The sequence below is a fragment of the Cephus cinctus genome, unplaced genomic scaffold (genome assembly GCF_000341935.2).
Source record: "Cephus cinctus unplaced genomic scaffold, Ccin1 Ccin1_scaffold0970, whole genome shotgun sequence".
NCBI lineage: Eukaryota > Metazoa > Arthropoda > Insecta > Hymenoptera > Cephidae > Cephus > Cephus cinctus.
Window position 1 is genome coordinate 306,130 of NW_014333527.1, and position 17,362 is coordinate 323,491.

General features: G+C 44.5%; 2 protein-coding genes across 2 annotated transcripts in view; both read right to left on the reverse strand.

Moving 5' to 3' along the window:
- Nucleotides 1-15,121, reverse strand: part of LOC107271423 (RNA/RNP complex-1-interacting phosphatase) — a 36,447-nt gene extending 21,326 nt beyond the window's left edge. The window contains exons 1-2 of the mRNA XM_015747409.2: nt 14,881-15,121; nt 14,262-14,337 (exon numbers count right to left, since the gene is read on the reverse strand). Of these exons, the coding sequence (XP_015602895.1) occupies nt 14,262-14,337; nt 14,881-14,903 (99 nt within the window). The 5' untranslated portion in view covers nt 14,904-15,121. The remainder of the gene's footprint in view (nt 1-14,261; nt 14,338-14,880) is intronic.
- Nucleotides 15,122-15,218: 97 nt separating this feature from the next.
- On the reverse strand, nt 15,219-16,341 carry LOC107271424 (protein DPCD). The gene is made up of 4 exons (XM_015747410.2): nt 16,051-16,341; nt 15,720-15,925; nt 15,410-15,643; nt 15,219-15,345 (listed from the first exon to the last, which is right to left on the reverse strand). The coding sequence occupies exons 1-4, from the start codon at nt 16,112-16,114 to the stop codon at nt 15,241-15,243; spliced, it is 609 nt and encodes a 202-aa protein (XP_015602896.1). The 5' UTR covers nt 16,115-16,341; the 3' UTR covers nt 15,219-15,240.
- Between the last annotated feature and the right edge of the window lie 1,021 nt (nt 16,342-17,362).

Consider the following 17,362-nt stretch of genomic DNA (forward strand, 5'->3'; position numbering starts at 1 on the left):
CCACCCCAGGCTGCCAATGAACGTAGAACATACGTAACTGTATACACGTATGAGCGAATGGACATATGAACAGATGTATGGACAGGCGAAAGGTCTTTTGGGTATGGCTGCTGCCCACCTGAAAAATTTACTAGCCCTTACCGGGATAGGTTATTTATTTTTTTTCCCTTCGTGCGTTCTCTTCGCGTGCCTCTTTCGCCTCGCGTTACAGTCAGGACGGGAAGGAAGAGCCTGGACGAGAGGAGGTCCTTGCTGATTCCACCATTCAATTTCACGATCCTTAGTCTAAAATATGACCGCAGCTAAATCAGGATTATCGGCCGTTGAGGAGTGCATTGTGGGAGCGGCGCCTCCGCGACGGTCCTGGTGGTCCTCAAGCCAGGATAGGACAGGAGGTTTTTACATTTTTCATATTTTTTCACATTAAATCTCGACCGTCTCTCAGTACCCGATATCTTCTGACAAAAATCCCTGTACTCTTCCCTTCTAATTATTCTGCCGCGTGTATTGCATGTTTTTTTTTATTTTTTTTTATTTTTTTATTTTTTTTCTTCAACGCATCCAGCCGTGCCAATTTCGAGACTGGGCGCGGCACCGTGTAAGTTTGGGTTACAGACAAATTTCGCGAGTCCGAGTCGCGGGGCGCCATTAAATCATGCTTTGCTTCACGCTTGTCCTGCAACTTGCTGGCCACAACAATATTCGGCGTAAGCACGCATGCGCCCGCGCACGCATGTGCGATTCCTCCTGCGAGTCACCGCGAGGCCGTTTCGTGCCGCAGGAAAAGCGATTCGATCGAGCGACGTGCAAGAACAAACAAAAACAGTTGCGCAATGACGAACAACCGAAGGCTCGCGGAGTCACTCTCAAAAATGAAAAACTCGAGTGTCTTAGCCTGGAAGGAAAAAAAAACATTTTTTTTTCAAAATTCAATCCGAATAAGCATAGACCGTATACGAAAATTGTTGTACGTACTCGCAAAGACGTAGGACCCATTACTGATCACGTATAATAAGTGACAGTAAATGGCGTAGGCGTCAGCCAACGGTAGGTATCGATGATATTTATTGCGAATATTTATGAGTCCCTGGATGCTTTCGTGCTTTCATACTTGCACGTGAGCGAGTAGCTCGTAATACTTAAAGGCGCAACTCAAATGAAGCCGGCAGTGCAATTTCGGCGAGTTCCTCGTCGCTGCAGGTAAATTCGCCCTTAGACAAATGTATGTTATTACACTTCATCGTGTCTCGATGTAACGAGGTAAGAATAGTCATTTGAAAAATTCACGACCACCCGATACGCAATATACTCGTAATGGTTTACGAAAAATATATACAGATACGTGCGAAAAGGCACAATGACGTGTTGCCATTAAGAAAACTCGGGCAACGTGAGCTTTTAATAACGTCCTCAAGCCCGTTCAACTATTTTGCAACGATAATGTATCTATACCGTACAAAGCGCCATTAAACGTTAAGGGTCTCGGCTAACGTGAACCGAATCCCAGGACGAGGACTGCTTACCCGAAGGAGTCGCAAACGTTCTGCAAGACGGGAACTCGAGGAGTAAGGAACATTTCGCCGCATGAGTGCAGCCAACGGTTATGCGCTCATATAGAATCGTACAAAGCCATATAGACTATTATACGGCCCCTGCCAGCTGATATATGCACGACGTTCCGTATCCACTTACTTCCTCGTTTGGCAGAGGACTTCAAGCGATTTAAAATGGGTCACTCGAGAAGCGCGTGCCACGGGAAGATCGAGAAATCGAACTAGGGATTTAGTTGTTGTTGTTAGGTTCAAAACAAAATTTTAAGGGTTGAAGGGGGGGGGGAGTAGGATTTTGGAAGGCTTGAATGATGTTAGCCGTAGTGATATTAGAATGCTTGATAAATCATTAATCTTCTGCAGATCTTCACAGTGGGTCCAGCGTGATCCTTGAGAATGAGAATTCAATGGGATTGGAAAGAAAAGGGACTGAACTTCGCAGCAGTCCCATTGTCGGGCCCCGATTACAATTTCGAAGACATCGATGGGTGCTGATGGTGGATATAGTGCAAAATTAATATTGTAGCTGTATGTTATGGGATTAGGGCAGGAGGGGCCTGGTGGTCCCATTGTATGGTCAAATTGGGCATTACTGTTTTGAAGATATCATCGATCGGGGGAAGCATACTTCAAATGAGTTTATTGCCGTGAGGTGGGTTATGGGTACTGGGTATAACCTTCTGGTATTCGTGAGAGGGCCCACCATCTGTTGGGCAAAGAAGTCGAGGACCACTGTGAGAGGGAGGACCCGGCATTGGGACCATAAGCCTCTTTCGGTAACATTTGGGCCCTTTCCGCAGCAAGCCGCTCGACGTAATGGTACCGGTAGCCGCGGGGGACCTTTTGCGGGCATAGCTTTGCTCTTCCTTTATTTATGTCCGCCTTCTGGCCCGATCCCCTGCGCCGATAAGGGAGCAATTAAAAATGGCTCGTTCTACGAAAATTCGGAAACGAAAATAAAAGGGGCCCACGCGTCTGCAGCTACTTTTTAGTGGACAATCGTGACGATAGGAGGAATAGGGGAAAAAAGATACGTTGCCGGGCGACTTTTATTTTTGTCGTGGGAAAGTTTTTGCTTGGCTCGCGGTACCCGTGGTCGTGGCAAAAATCTGAATAAACATGGCCGCGCGCCGATACCTACGTGTATTCCTTCCGATATAAATAATAAGAGCGCGCTTATCCCATCGCTATAATTCAATTCACACCTAATAATGTGACCGTAGAATTTCCATATTACAGGCTGTAATAAAATTAAAAATATTTTCGGGGCGGCTTCAAACCCTCGGGGGGTCCCTTCCTGAGGACCCATTCGACTTCACCTGCCCTCTGGATTCCTTCCTCGAACAGTTCTCGTCCTCTCGAACCACCTCAGGGACCTCTTTCATGGAAGATAAAAAAAATCGGCACTATCCGATATACGATCATTTGAATTTCCTAAACTGCCACCATTTGAAAAACTCAAAAATTTCAATGGACTTCATTACAATTTGTATTCCCTTGAAACCCTGAAATTCCACCGACCTTCTGGTACTAAAAAAAAAAAAATTCAAATTTGATCGAATCTTTAAGTTGCTCAAATACCGAATCCTAAAGCCATGGAGATCATTTTCAATGTGTCAAATGGACCGGGGACCAGCTTCTCTCATACGACCCAAAACATCTCCAAGTATCATTCATGTTCACCGATTTTCGATATCCCAAGGTGCTCAAAGTCTCTTCTATCCTCTTTCATTTTCCTTCTCTGTCTTTCGATACCACAAAAATGATGACAGTCGATACCAGTGGAGCGAGCTCAACCACGCAAGAATGTGACCCAACTTGACCCGTCGACTTGACAACCTCCGTGCACGGAGTGCGCGCACCTCCTGTTCTTCCCACCAGAGCGCGCTGCGCTCCATCCATCCATGCACCCATGCACGCACGCGCCGTCGCGCGCATCTGCTACAATGTTACGACACCGATATAATGCGTATCATGTCCCTTATGGGTTGCAACGCCGCCGATATGCATTAAGGCGATATTACCGCATAGCATTCATGAGCATTGTCGCCTAAGGTCACGCCGTGTGGGAAGTGTTTAAGGTATTCGACCGCCTCGAGACCCACCTGGTCATTTCGCCGAGGCTGTTATCGAAGATTAAAAGTTCGATAAGTAGAGTCGTTGACGGAGGATAAAAAATGGAAGGGAGGAAGTCGAAAATTCCTACGAAATCCTTCATCCCCCTAGTATCTTATCTGCGATCGCAATATTTCGTCCTGTTACCGATTTTCGCGGAACCATATTGCCCCGACCGAATGGTCAGCCATCCGGTACCTGGAGCAGTGCTAATTAACGTCCGGCAATGGGGTAGCGACCCTTATTGATTTCTGTCTCAGTTTTTCTTCCTGTGGGTAGTTCGGACGCTCCCCGAGACTCTTTTTTTTTTCTTTTTTTTTTTAAGAACCAAGAATCACCGCTGGACCGCCACTCCGTCCATTTTCTCTGCGTTACCTCGACGCGGCTTTCCAACGCTGATTGTTTTAGCTACGGGGGTGAGAATACATTATATTAACGAGCCAGCGCCACAACCGAAGACAAGATTAACGATCCCGAGCTATTTATGGTCGTGACTTGTCGGGACCGTTTAAACAAATGTTTGTTTCTTGCCTCCCCAAGAGATATACATATACCGAGGGATTTGTAAGGATCTCGGAAGGTCCGTTTTAGTTTCACGGCGCCATCCTCTTATACCTCAACACGCCCATTCCTAGCGCCGCTTATAATCTCTCTGCTAAACTGTACAGACTCCAACTGAGAAATCGGCAATTATCCTGAGGCACCAGCAGGACCTCTTGCTGCTCCCAGTGGATTCGCGCTAGATCCCATGCAGGACTTCCTTCACATTACTTTTAATTCGTTCGACCCAAATCCCACCAGAAGACTCATTGAGATGAAATTCCATTCCAGGGACGTCCCAAATAATGAAAAGACCCATATCCTGACAACCGTCGTCTCTGTAAGGTTTACAATTTTTTGCTGGCACCCTTATACGGCTAATTTTGAGAGGGCGTGGCGGGTGGGGTGAAAAAAAAAATATCCCAATAAATCTGCAATTTCTCTACGCGCCATTGCCACGTTGACATTTCGGTAAACACTGCGACAGCCGGGAGAAAGGAGCAGGCAGTTTGGGTTCGTGAAGATGAATATAAAAAAAAAAATGGAAAGGTGGTACGGACCTAGCAGGGGCACCATCCTCGGACAGAGAAACGGGAAAAAGTTATGTGACTGAAGGGAGGGCAGGTGGGAGAGAACGGGGCGCCGGCTTCATATACGCATTCGGCGTTCGTACCATTCAAGGGAAATTTATGTACCAGAAGCATAAAGCCACTAGCGCGTCTCTCGAGAATGGACCATCCGAGCTATCCAAACCATCCGAACCACCGAATCCACAAATGTCCCTGTCCTCCTCATCTGCGTGTAGCCACTACAATGCGCGCGGATGCTCCGCCGTTGCCACTATAGCCAACGTATAACGACCAGACACCACACCCACGTATGCCAACCGGAGGGAAAATCTTGGTTTTCCAGAAAAATGAAAAAAAAAGACAATCGTAAAGAAAAAGTGACACACAGTGAAAGAAAGAAAAATATGTATAAACATAGATGATTGATCGACCCAGAATTTGGCAAGCATATTTCCATATATATACATATGTATATGCAAAAAGTATCATGATACGAAAATAATGATAACAACACAAGGACCACCAGCGGATCCAATTGAAAAGTGTCACCCCGTAAAATTCCAAAAGATATATCTATATAAAAAAAATTCCAAACCAAGTCCCAAAAGGGGGAATAGAACGTGCGCGCGTCAGATCACTCTCTGCGATAAAGAGGAATACCGAAATATTCGTATTTCACGGATAGCGTAACGAAGCCGTGCAAAATGGGAACGGCAAGACACGATTGGGCCCGGAGATAAGGTTGCTACCGCGAGATCTTCCCTCCTGTAGGAACAAGTTGGGCTTCCCGGAAAGACAGTAGAGACAAGATGAACACTCGGCCATCTCATCTAGCCAAGATATAAGGCACTGGGGTGTCCTATCTGATGTCGACTGGATGGATGGGATACACAGACACTAAAGTACGAGACGAAACTGTCCTCTGAGGTAGCCATTTTCTTTGAAAAGATACACGAGGGAATGAACGAGACGAACGCACGTCGATCTGTCGACCGTCGAACCGATCGTGAACGTCCGTGTACGAAATGAAAACAAGGGACCGGCGCTGCGGCGACTTCGCTGGAGGAATCAAAAAGTTATGGTGAATATGATATGGATGGTCGTTATCGGTGAGGAGGAAACGAGGATCTCCTTTGGGGAAACCATTTTCGGTCAAGACTTGCATACGAGGAGGTCAGAATGTAATGGGAGAAAGTCGATTTAATTGTACGAGCCGGATCCGAGATAAACCTGCCCTTGGGATAGCGCCGTGCAGGGAGCCACATGTGTGTGATATAAAAATTTGGAGAATCCAAAAAGATAATTTTAATAATGGATAAAAATGAAATAAAAAAAATTATTTCCTAGTCCAAGCTGTACAAGATGATATGTACTCGGTGGGGTTTAATATTTCAAATTTTTCCTAGATAATAAAAATTTTACTCTCTCTTTCTATATATATATATATATATATATATATATATAGTAACCACATTGCACTAGGAATCTATAATGGCGTCTCGAGAGATTCTTGTGTTTCGTCCTACTCGTCTCGCTACTTTATTCCACTTTATACCGTCTCGTCCTCTTCGCGAGCGCGCCATTCAAGTTCGGTGGTTACGTGCGCGTGGAAAAGCGTCGCGGCGACGGACGTCGCCGGTGGACGTCAAGCGGCGCAGAGAATGTAAATTCAGCCGCCGACAAAAAAGAGGCAAACCCACCGCCGGCAACCCCCCCAAGCGAGCGCATCTTTGCATGTACCAGACTGAAAGTGAAACCGCGTCTGATATATGGGGCTCTCGTCTCGAGATGCTTCTCCAAAGTTTTCACTGTGCACTCCCGTCTATAATAAACCAGCCTTCGTAAAGTATCTAATGGGTTGAAAACTTTGACGTCCGTGACCATATACCGTCCTTTTACCACAATCGGTACCGAAGTACGTGGGCGAACCACGTGCGAGTTGGAAGGCATATGAAAAAAGAAATTTTGATTTCCACCGAATCGAATTTCGTTCTAGAACAAAATGTGAGGAAGTGCAGGTAAAATAGATAGTTAAGAGGAAGCGGTTGTAGGACAGTAGGTCTGTTGCTGACGCACGAGCCGTTCTCGAGGCGCCAGGCCGTGGGCCGGTGTGTATGAGTTTTCGGCAGAGGAGGAAGAAGGAAGGAAGGGATGAAGTGGAAGGAAAGAAAAAGAAGAAAATACAAAACGGATCGCACTGTCGGTTCGTGCCGGATAAGATCTCTGTAGTTGGGATCGGTAATATTTTACAAAGTCATCGAAGTTGCTCGCCAACTTTGGCATAAATTACGATCTCCTGCGGTGGACGACTCCGAGGGTGGAATATAGTGGAAGGATCGTATAGTCTCTCACCCCTGCGGGGCGTTAAACAAACACTTACCATTGCTAATGGGGGAGGAGGGTATCGGTTGCGTGGCCTACTTCATTTTTAAGAGAGCACGAAAAAAGAAAAAAAAAAGTTGAAACAATAAATCCGGAAGAAACAAGGTACGTGGGCGGCGCGATGAATTCGCTAAGGTCGAGAGCAGCGGGGAATTCTATGACGAGTAGAAAAAGAGAATGGTCTGCATGACTTTTTTTTTTTTCTTTAATTGAGAAAAAAACAAACCAAAACGGTACCAACCTAACAGTTGGATCGGTAGGGTGCATAATTTGAAAAATTGTCTCTAAATTATGAAAACCGAGAGAAAGTTAAACTCTATAAACGAATCGAGGTACGGCTGCACAGGCGATAAAGTACCGATTACCACGGGACCACTTACTAGGAGAAAATAAAGTCCCTAGACAATAAGTGCCAGGAGGGAACATGAATATTTGTACTGGGTCTGTGTTAAGCCGTGCTTAAATCATCCTCTAGTTACGAGAGACACGCATGCGCGTACGATATAATTTCGAAGAACATGAATGTAACGGCATACAAATGTATTAAATTTTTTTAAGTACAACAATTTTTTTTTTCAATTTTGAATTCGTCAACCCTTCCAGTCGATATTTCAAAATTAACTCCCTCTTCCCAAAAATCTTCAAGAACCGAATTTCGCCGCAATTTTAAGCGCCGGACACGATGCCCATTTTCTACGAGTACGGCGCAGCCACCCGGTACAGCAGTCCCAAAAGTATTTCGTAAGCATATAAAATTTTATGAAGCCACACACGATTCGATCCGCGCTCGCGGAGACTCTCCGGCTTGGTGTACGAGAGAAATCGGTTGTTTGGCCGAAAGATTAGCGCCTTGCCGGACACAATGAGCCGTGGCTCAACTGCCGGTTATTATTTCCGGCAGTGAGCCACACTGATTACCATTTGGAGGGCCGTTACGTGGTATTGCGCCGGAGACAAGGCCCCGGGACCATGACACCGATACGTTCGGGGACCGTTAAAAACAAAGGAGCGTTAAAGCGTGGGTGTAAAACTTCATTGCCACGTGAGACAAAAATCTGAGTGAACCTATACTCGCATGACCCCACATGATTATTCCCCTACGTCACTGTAATCAAAAATCCGTATCCCTTTTGCCTAGGACAAAGAGAATGAGAAAAAAATCGACAAACATTAAAAAAAAAAAAGGTAATACGCGCCCTTTTACGTAAAAGGGTGGGTGCGCGGCTTCGTGCCCGTACATTCCAGGGTTATCATAACAGAATTAATCAGACAGGTTGCTGGGAGGTTTGGGCCTTGTAGTGCGTCGACCATGCGTGCGGTGCGTGTTCACGGTTACCGTGGTCCAACGGCAGGACGGAGAAGACGTAGTTAATGTCGAGGCGTGATGCGGTTGACAGCTCCTGGCTCGAAACCCTGCCGAACCCTGGTTATTTATACGCCTTATATAGCCGAAAATCTGATACCGACTTCTATACCGGGACTCTAGGAACTTCGAGGGAGTCAGATATAGTCGATCAAATGCCCAGGACACTGTGGGTCGGGTGCAAGCTCACGAAACAACAGTGGTTATCCTAACCGGAAGGATAGGCCAGGGTGAGTCAATTTTGACTGGGGAAAAAAAAAAAAAGGAAAAATTCTTATCATCCCACACCGTCCAGTCAGTAGCCACTTTATGACCTCACGTGAATTACGAAACGTATCCTCTAACCATATTCTACCTAGACAATGCAACTGTTGTACCCCTCGACGACCTCAGGACACCCCAAAGTGTAACCGAGAAGTTAACTCGATAGGGATCTGAATGTCGGGACTTCGAGGGTTGAAATACAGATATCACCCACGTCGAGAGACTATCCATCCTCCAAAAGGTTACTTCACTGTCTACTCTCGTTCCTACAGACATTAATATTCCCTTCGTGCAGAAATGACCCGGCAGGCGTCGGACACCCTTGGAACATACCCTGTCTGCTGACTGACATCTTAGTATATATATATATGTCACGAGAGAAAAGGGATGTAGAAAAAAAAAATTCCCATCCACAACAAATTACTATATGAATGAATCAGGTTAAATGAATTTCATGGTGAATCGATATGAAAATCAAGGCCGGGGTATGTTATCAGGAAGTCGATAAGATAAATAATAAGACGGTACTTGTATAGCGGGTACGGTACGAAAGACAGCTGAGAAATTAACGATATCGTTAAAAGGGTAATTAAAGAAGCGCGGGTGATAAAAACTCGCTGTTTACTTTATCCTCGATTGGCAAAGTGCGTCACTTGATTTACGCACTTGACGCATTGATTACGCGCGTTGATGTTAAAGCGAGCGAATCGAACGTTAATCGCACGACCGTGCCACGAGGGCCACCGTTATGCACGTATATACTATCCATCTGGATACCCAAGCGATACGTACGTCGTACGTGTCCTTAAAGGTATAATTATCGTACGGCTTGAGGTCAGCACCGAGTGACCTCGGACATCCGCGCCAGTTTGATTTATCGAAGGATTCGTGTAATTAAACGAAAACTATAAGACAGAGGGAGGCAGGGGGTGGGCTGGCGTTTAGGCTACATGGGTGTCCCAGGTGGTTCACGCATTAAACGTGCTTAAACACCCCGAAGGACACGTTCTTTTTTCTTTTCTCCGTAAGGGATCCGAGATCCCGTGGGAAACGAAAGGGCCGCTCTGGTACCCCGGAATCCTAGCGAGGAAGATTTTCATCCCTTAAGAAGGAAAAATGACCGTGATGACAATCGAGAGAAAGGATGGAGAAAAAAATCGTGTAGGACCCACAGGATAACCCGTATGTAAGAATTATCGAGCAGGAAAACCCGATATAACGGGATAACGATATAAAAAAATCTGTAAATTTCTTAACACCCTATGTAACATACGTCCCTCTTAATCCAAATAAAAAGTTTAATGGGACCGTTTTTGTCACTCGAATGATACTTAAATCTCGAGTCTCATAGGTTCGATCCCTTAACGATCATCCTCGAGCTCTTAGCCGATGTTAAAGACCGATCGAGAAAACCCTTGGAACCCTATTTTCAGGGTATTAACGTACAAGTTGTACCGAAGTTACGAGGTCGGACAGTACGGCGGCACGCGAAGGATGCCGAACATTACCGATCACGATTCTCCGCTTGGGATGCTCCAGGTTCCTCGTAAAACGCAAGATTAACGATTCGGAATCGGGACAGGCGTGACTCGCGACTACATTCCGATTGACGGAGCGGCCGGACGTCGATGAGGGACACCTTCGGGTTGTTCGGGACCAGTCAGCATCCGATGACCCGACCGCGCGACCCCTTTCAGGCCGATCGACGTTATTTGGATTCCTGACGGTTGTTCGGCTCGCGCATCGACGATCCACCACGTCCTGCAAACATTCGACTTTATAGAGACAGGACCCGACCACAAAGGATCCCGGTACCACGGTTAGGGAGAATCTCCGTGGTTTGAGAAAGTCTAAGAGAAAGGAGGAATTAAACCTGAGTCAAATATGAGATTGGCTTACAAGCCCTTATGCGCGACCCCTTGCGACCTCGTGTACCTGTGGCAGAGCGTAATGTACCAAGGGGAACGATGGGACGCACGAGGTAACGCATAGGAGCATGAGATAAATGTCGTGTGGAGCCGTGATCCTGAGAGCCAATTGATTATTATCATAATCCTCGTTACGCCTGACAAATCGTCGGATTAGGTTCTTCGCTATTAACCCGTCCGACTATGCCGACTGTACAGTCTCGTCTATTATGCTGCGTCTGTTACATTGGAATTCGACAATGATACCTGGCTTAAGGTTGGTTCATAATTTAAGCTCGGCAGGTTTAACTATCAACTGGTACTAATAAGGTCCTATTACTGGATCAATTGATCTGATTGTAGCTGTGCGTAATCGCAATACAGAAATTGGGATTTTGGATATGATTCTCATGGTTGCTACGGATGAGTACAGAGCGCAAGTTCAGTAGCGTCACCGTACACATTTTTTAAGTGACCATCCTTACTGTGTTTTAGTATTACGCGTGGACCAGGAGAATCTTACAGGTATCATGGGCCCAAAGCACAGCGAGAATGGGTGCTGGCATGGGCTTTTGAAGGCCCTATTAACGAGAGGCCCCCTGTGGCTTCCGCAGCGGGCCCAATCAGTCCCTGGGTCCAATCCAGTCCCAGCGCCGCACCGTGGACTTGTTTTATGTAAAGCCCGCGACGCCAGAATCAATTAGCCAAGCCACCCTCCTATTTTGCGTATGCATACGTAGATCTAGTGGGCGTTCCACTCGAAACGACCTAACACTATTTAAGATTCAGGATCGTCAATACCGAGTGCGTATGAAATTCAATAATTAAAATATCCCTTAACCTTCTCTCTCGCGTTTCACACGAAAAATTTGTCATTGCATACCCAATATTACCTCAGACAGCGTATACGTGTAAAAATACAAATTGCTCCAAATTCTCACGTAATACCTTGAAACAATGAAATTTTGAGTGCATCCCTCGGCACGGGATACGCATGCGCATACCAGCCAAGGATCGCGCGCACAATTAGTAGGCATGGATACGAATTTTAATGAGGCGTCGACGCAAGAGCCAAGGTATAAAAATGGTTTATGCCCCGCGAAACTCGGCACCGCGCGGTCCCATCAATTAGCCACGTTATGCGGCGCATAATCAACATATTCAATACCGCAAATGAGAACGCTCTTAAATCGATCGTACGAAATTGGCAATTTGCAGCGAGGCGAACCAAGCGAAACGAAGTGAACCAGCGCGTCCTTGCGCAACCCGGTGAAAAATACCGTAAGCCTTCCTCTTCTTATCCAACGTTAGGATCTGCCCATACGAAATTCCTGGACGTCATCGATCCGCCATAAAGGAAGATGTCAATTTCCACGAGGACCAGCCGTGCGACGCGTAGCGACCGTGCGACTGGGTAAATAAATAAATGACAAAGAATTCGAGGTATCAATAATACAAAAGAAGAAAGTATACGTATACATACATACAGACGAAGAAAGGTTCGAGTGACAAGACTAGGTGTTCAGAGTCGATTGGGACCTCCTTCGTGATGTCCCAAAACTATTTCAATAAGGATTGCCGAGTCGCAGCATGAGCGCCATATATCATAGAAACATAGCAGCATGGGAGCATACGTTTTACTTCGCTCGACTACTAGACAAACACTCGGCATTCGAAATCCACCGAGTCGAATGTACCGGCTGAAAGAGTACGCATATATCAAGCTTGTTTATATCTACGAGGGGGTCCCTCTGTGCAACAATACACCAATTTGGCTGCAGTGATAGGGGATCTCATGGTGGATCTTCTCCAGTTCCTTTTTCCTACCCTCTGAGCTTGCTTCAGAAAAATCTCCAGTAGAACTCGAGGCTTCCGCGCTTCTGTTACGTCAATGCGACGCAATATGTACACTGTGTGTTATTCTAAACACGGTTGCACCTAACTCCACACTCTTTTCTTTTCCTTATTTCTTCTTGCCAGTTCTTGCTGGTTGCTTTACACCCCCGTGCAAGCGACAGATCCTACAGCATCCAATGTGATCATATCTCTTATCCGTCTGATCTGTACGCGACCCCCGCGAAGAGGACTCTTTGATTTAGTGTATGGGACGAGAGTAAGGTTACGTAGAAGAGAGTCTTCCCCGTGAACGGCGGCGTCCTTTCGCTCCATGGGTAACAACGAGGGATACCATGGGAACCGGGAATTATTTTTGGTTATAGGATCCTGGATGTTACTGGAAGTTCCGGTAGGAGTGTCTATAAAAAAAGAAATTACGTCATGAGCACATATGGGAATTGTGATTTGGAAATGAATAGGATGAAGATTTAAATGGATTCCTATGGTTCCTTCGTATACAAACCATATAACCATAGGGCTTTGGCTATATGGTGTAGAATGCCTGGTACCTTTACCAGTTTACCGTGGGCCTTGTAATTCCGTTGCTCTTGTAGTAACGGGCAGATTATTAACAGCGCCGATCGACGTCGTTTAAATAAATGGACGCCATCCATCGCCATCGCGGGTTGCAACACCCGCCTGCACGACGCTGACGCGACGGAACAACTTGTGAAAATATGTTCGTCCCCGGTACACGTGAACCTGGGCATTGTGTCTATGCTAATGCTGGGGGGCGGGAGGGGGCCGTCATCTCCTTTCGCAAAGCCTCTAGCGCTTAGTCGCTGCTGTGAGAACTAGCAGTGTTCATCACTGCCACCACTCTGCCGGCACCTATTATATCTGTGAATTGAACAAATGCGTGGACCAACACTCACGCGATATCTCCATAAATTTGGTCACCAAAAATTAGTATGGTTTCCAGACTGCGTTCGATAGTCTAACGAGCCATATGGGTTCATCGTCTTCATTATCATGAAAATTATTTATTTATTTTTTTTTAGATACACTGTTGGAAATTTTTATGTTTAACGAATTGTAGTAATCGAAATTGTAGGGCTGGATGAGATCCTGTCAGAATGTTTTTATAATAAATTCTTACGAGGAACTTGGTGGCGAAGTGGTTAAGTCGCGAATCGGCAAAACGAGCTTGCATACCTGTCAGCACTTGGACCGAACTACTGATTTATATCGACGTAAATCACCGTTAGCTTGGTACGACTACCTTCCTCAGGATGGAGAATATATGTATCTATCTTGAAGTAGAGAATCTTTATGCCCGACTTCTTCTGACCCTCGAGGCTCAGTCTCTGATAGTTCTGGTATCTCCATTTTCTACGGGATCGTTAGGGAACGAATTTCTTGGTTAAGTTCGATGCGTGAGATCCATTTGAATTCGTGGAACACTAAAGTTCATGATGATGGGAGCTCGCGCGCCCTCCGGGATATCGTACGGCTCTCGAAATCGGAAGGGTGTAAATCATCGAGTATAAATAGTGACAACATTAACGCACTTTTCGGAGTTTACGATTCGTTGAATCTGGCCTCGGTGTGCTCGCCGCGGGGGTCGCGGATGAAAAAGGCCGCCACGCTTGGGCGCACTAACACGTATCGCGAGCCCGACGGTATATTTTCGGTTTTGGAGTTGCATTATTTACTTATTTATAGCTGCACTCACCTCTTTGAGGGGCACTTTAAACGCCACGATTCTTGTACCCTTGATCACCTCGCCGAAGGCTTTGTACTGGTGCCACCTGCAAACCACAATGGAGAATTATATTTATTTTTTCTTTGTTTAGCTCAAATATAAAATAATCGTGTCTAAAAATTGTGCTTCTAGATAATGTGAATCTAGAAAACAGGATCATTATTGAGAATTAAACGTATTTATTTACCTAAAGAACTAAATTGCTAGCATTTACATTTCGCACTCTCGAAGCTAAGTCAGAATATCGCTGAGGTAGGTGTTGCCACCTATGGGGTAACATAAGAACTACATATTTTACTCGGTTGATCAGATACTTGAGCACAACGACGCTACGATATTAAAAAATACATTTTATGATTATATTATTAGGACGATTAAAAACTGATCAGTAATATTGTTTATTGTCCGGTGATACCATTCGTAATATCCAAGTCTTCTTACTGGAGTTGAATAACCCTTCTTATGTCAGCAACAGTCGGCACAGTATAACCTCTAAATATCGTGGCCACCATTTCAAGGAAGTAAACATTCACATTCATCGCAACCCATTTCCCGTCTTTTACAAGAATCCAGTAAATCGATAACTCACCTCTGTGGCACCGATCGTGGCATGTTAGCTGAATTTACACGTATTGCTCTCACAAAACTAAAAGCATAACAGATTCTAAATCACTATACGCACACACCAGCAGTAGACATGCAGCCCAGTCCCGCACTTCTGACGCAGTGAACGATCGATCTCTCGATTTTCGCGCGCAATGGCGTAATCTTATGAATTATCATTTTATTAACTATATATATATATATATATATGTGTGTTTAACGTAGAAAGCCACAGAAATATAGATATGATAATAAATTAATTTCGTAGATTATCCAGTGCTTCTGCATAAAATTATATCTGTAAATGATGGGTATCAGTAAAAATTTGTTGACAAATGCTTGTTTATTAACTTGTGGGACATTGAACATCGCCTTCCTTCTTGGACTTCAATTGCATTAACTCATTCAATACTTTTTTCTCTAAATCCAGGAGCAGTGGTGGTTTTTTATACTGAAAATGTCACAATGCATAAAGTTATACATACGTTCAATGCTAAGTGATATAGTATACTTACTGTGATAATTAATGTATTAAACTGATGGGTAAAAGATATTCGTTCCTGTTCTGGCTTAAGTCCTATACGTTCTAAGTCTGGAACGTCTAGCTTTTTGAAGTATTTTTTGTTTGTGGTGCGTACTGTAATCGTACCATCGTTGTCAGCAGTCACCACATACACATCTTTTGGATATGGTAAATTTCGTATTCTCCATTCCAAGGAGGTTTTTGTGAGTCTTCTTGTAACAAAAGGCTATAGAAACGATCATGCATAAGATTCTGCCAAACTCAATGTGCAAAAAAGTATTGATAAAACGTATGTTATATACAGCATTTGAACTTTCACGAATCCCAGTAATTTCCAGATTGTCCTGCTGCTTTGGCTCGGGATCTCCTATCTCAACCAGCCACCCTACGTCTTGTCCAAGTTTTCCTTTTTCTTTCCATGCTCTTTTAACAAGAACATTTGTGTCTAAATGATACTCTTCTACCATCTCTCTGCCATCTTCTAGCAGAAAATGAACCTTTCTTTTGCCTGTATTTAAAAAAAAGTTACATCTAAATTTTACAAAAATCATGTCATTCATACAAAATCGTAAAATAATATTACTTAATGTAAACCAATAACAAAGCAATCCAAATGAAATTAAATGTACTTACCATCTTGTATAATTGCCGTTTTCTTTGCACCCTGAATAAGTCTCAACCAAGCCTCAGACCCCATTTGTAAATAACTATTCCCTGACAACTCCCACGCCTTGAAGTTGGCTACCAAGTTATTCTTATTAAATCTATAGTGGCTGTTCGTAGGTTATTTACCGACAGGAACGTGATACCGTCGTTGACTGATCAGGTAAATAGACTGGGAATATTATAAGATATACCGTCAAACATTTCTGGATGTGCTACCAGAGATCAGTAGGAAGATGCACAACACTACGGTTTTAGGGGATACCAAAAACATGGCACTAAATCGTAGCGGCGAGTCCGGGAATAGAATTTTGTGATCATCGCCTCCGTCAATAATGCATATCCCGTCGTAGCCGAGCTGAACGTGATCACGAACGGGTAGCCTGGCGGGCAGAGTCCTCCGCTACTTATCGCTGGTTCCCAAAGCAACACTTAGAACGAGACAACTCATCGGATATAGCCTAAATACTTTTTTTCTTTGCAATCCTAAATTCGATCGCACAGTGTTAGCTCGGTAAGTTTAATATGACAAAAGCAAGCAACTCATGTCTGCCTGCACTGAAGCGTATGATGCCACACGCATATTTAATACATATTTTACCGATGTTGCGTAGCAGAACGATTGTTGAAACCTATCAGAAACTGTAGAACTTCTCGAGAACTATTGAAAAAGCCTATTGTTGAATCATTTTCAAGAGATTTTAAAAAAGTGCGATGCTGGAGCTGACATCCGTGTATCACCTCCATTTTTGTAATGTTAATATAATATGTATTATATGTATTAATATAATATGTATGAATATGTATTTTAATAGAGAGTCCACAGTGTTCTTCTCTTGTCGGTGCGCTATAAACGCGGAATTGGCAAAATCCAGAAGACTCGCGTGGACGAGGAGAAATTATTTAGTACGCAGCAGAATCTGCGGTTGATCACTCGGAAACGAGTATAGCTGGAAATATAGTCAGACACTACCCCGCAGCATGGAAACACTTTGTGAATGCATCACCAAAATCTCGCACAAATATAAGTCAGATCTATGCTATACTTCCGGTATCAGCTGAGATAACAAATTTATGGCTTTCCGCATGGCCGCTTACATACATGTTTATGGTGAGTACAAAACAAAAGGAAAAAAGAGAAAGATCACTTACCCCAGGATCCTCGTCTGCTTATCCCTTGTCCATTTGTATTGTTCATTGGTCCAGTACATCTTTCGACACTCGAGGTCCACTTTGGTGACGACTTGACGATTCCAGCCTTGGCCACTATTTTGCACTTCCT

Coding starts and splice junctions, on each gene's coding strand:
- LOC107271424 (XM_015747410.2), bottom strand. CDS start 16,114: ATGGGGTCTGAGGCTTGGTTGAGACTTATTCAGGGTGCAAAGAAAACG. Junction 15,926..16,050: donor AACGGCAATTATACAAGATG/GTAAGTACATTT, acceptor TTTTAAATACAG/GCAAAAGAAAGGTTCATTTT. Junction 15,644..15,719: donor TTCGTGAAAGTTCAAATGCT/GTATATAACATA, acceptor TCGTTTCTATAG/CCTTTTGTTACAAGAAGACT.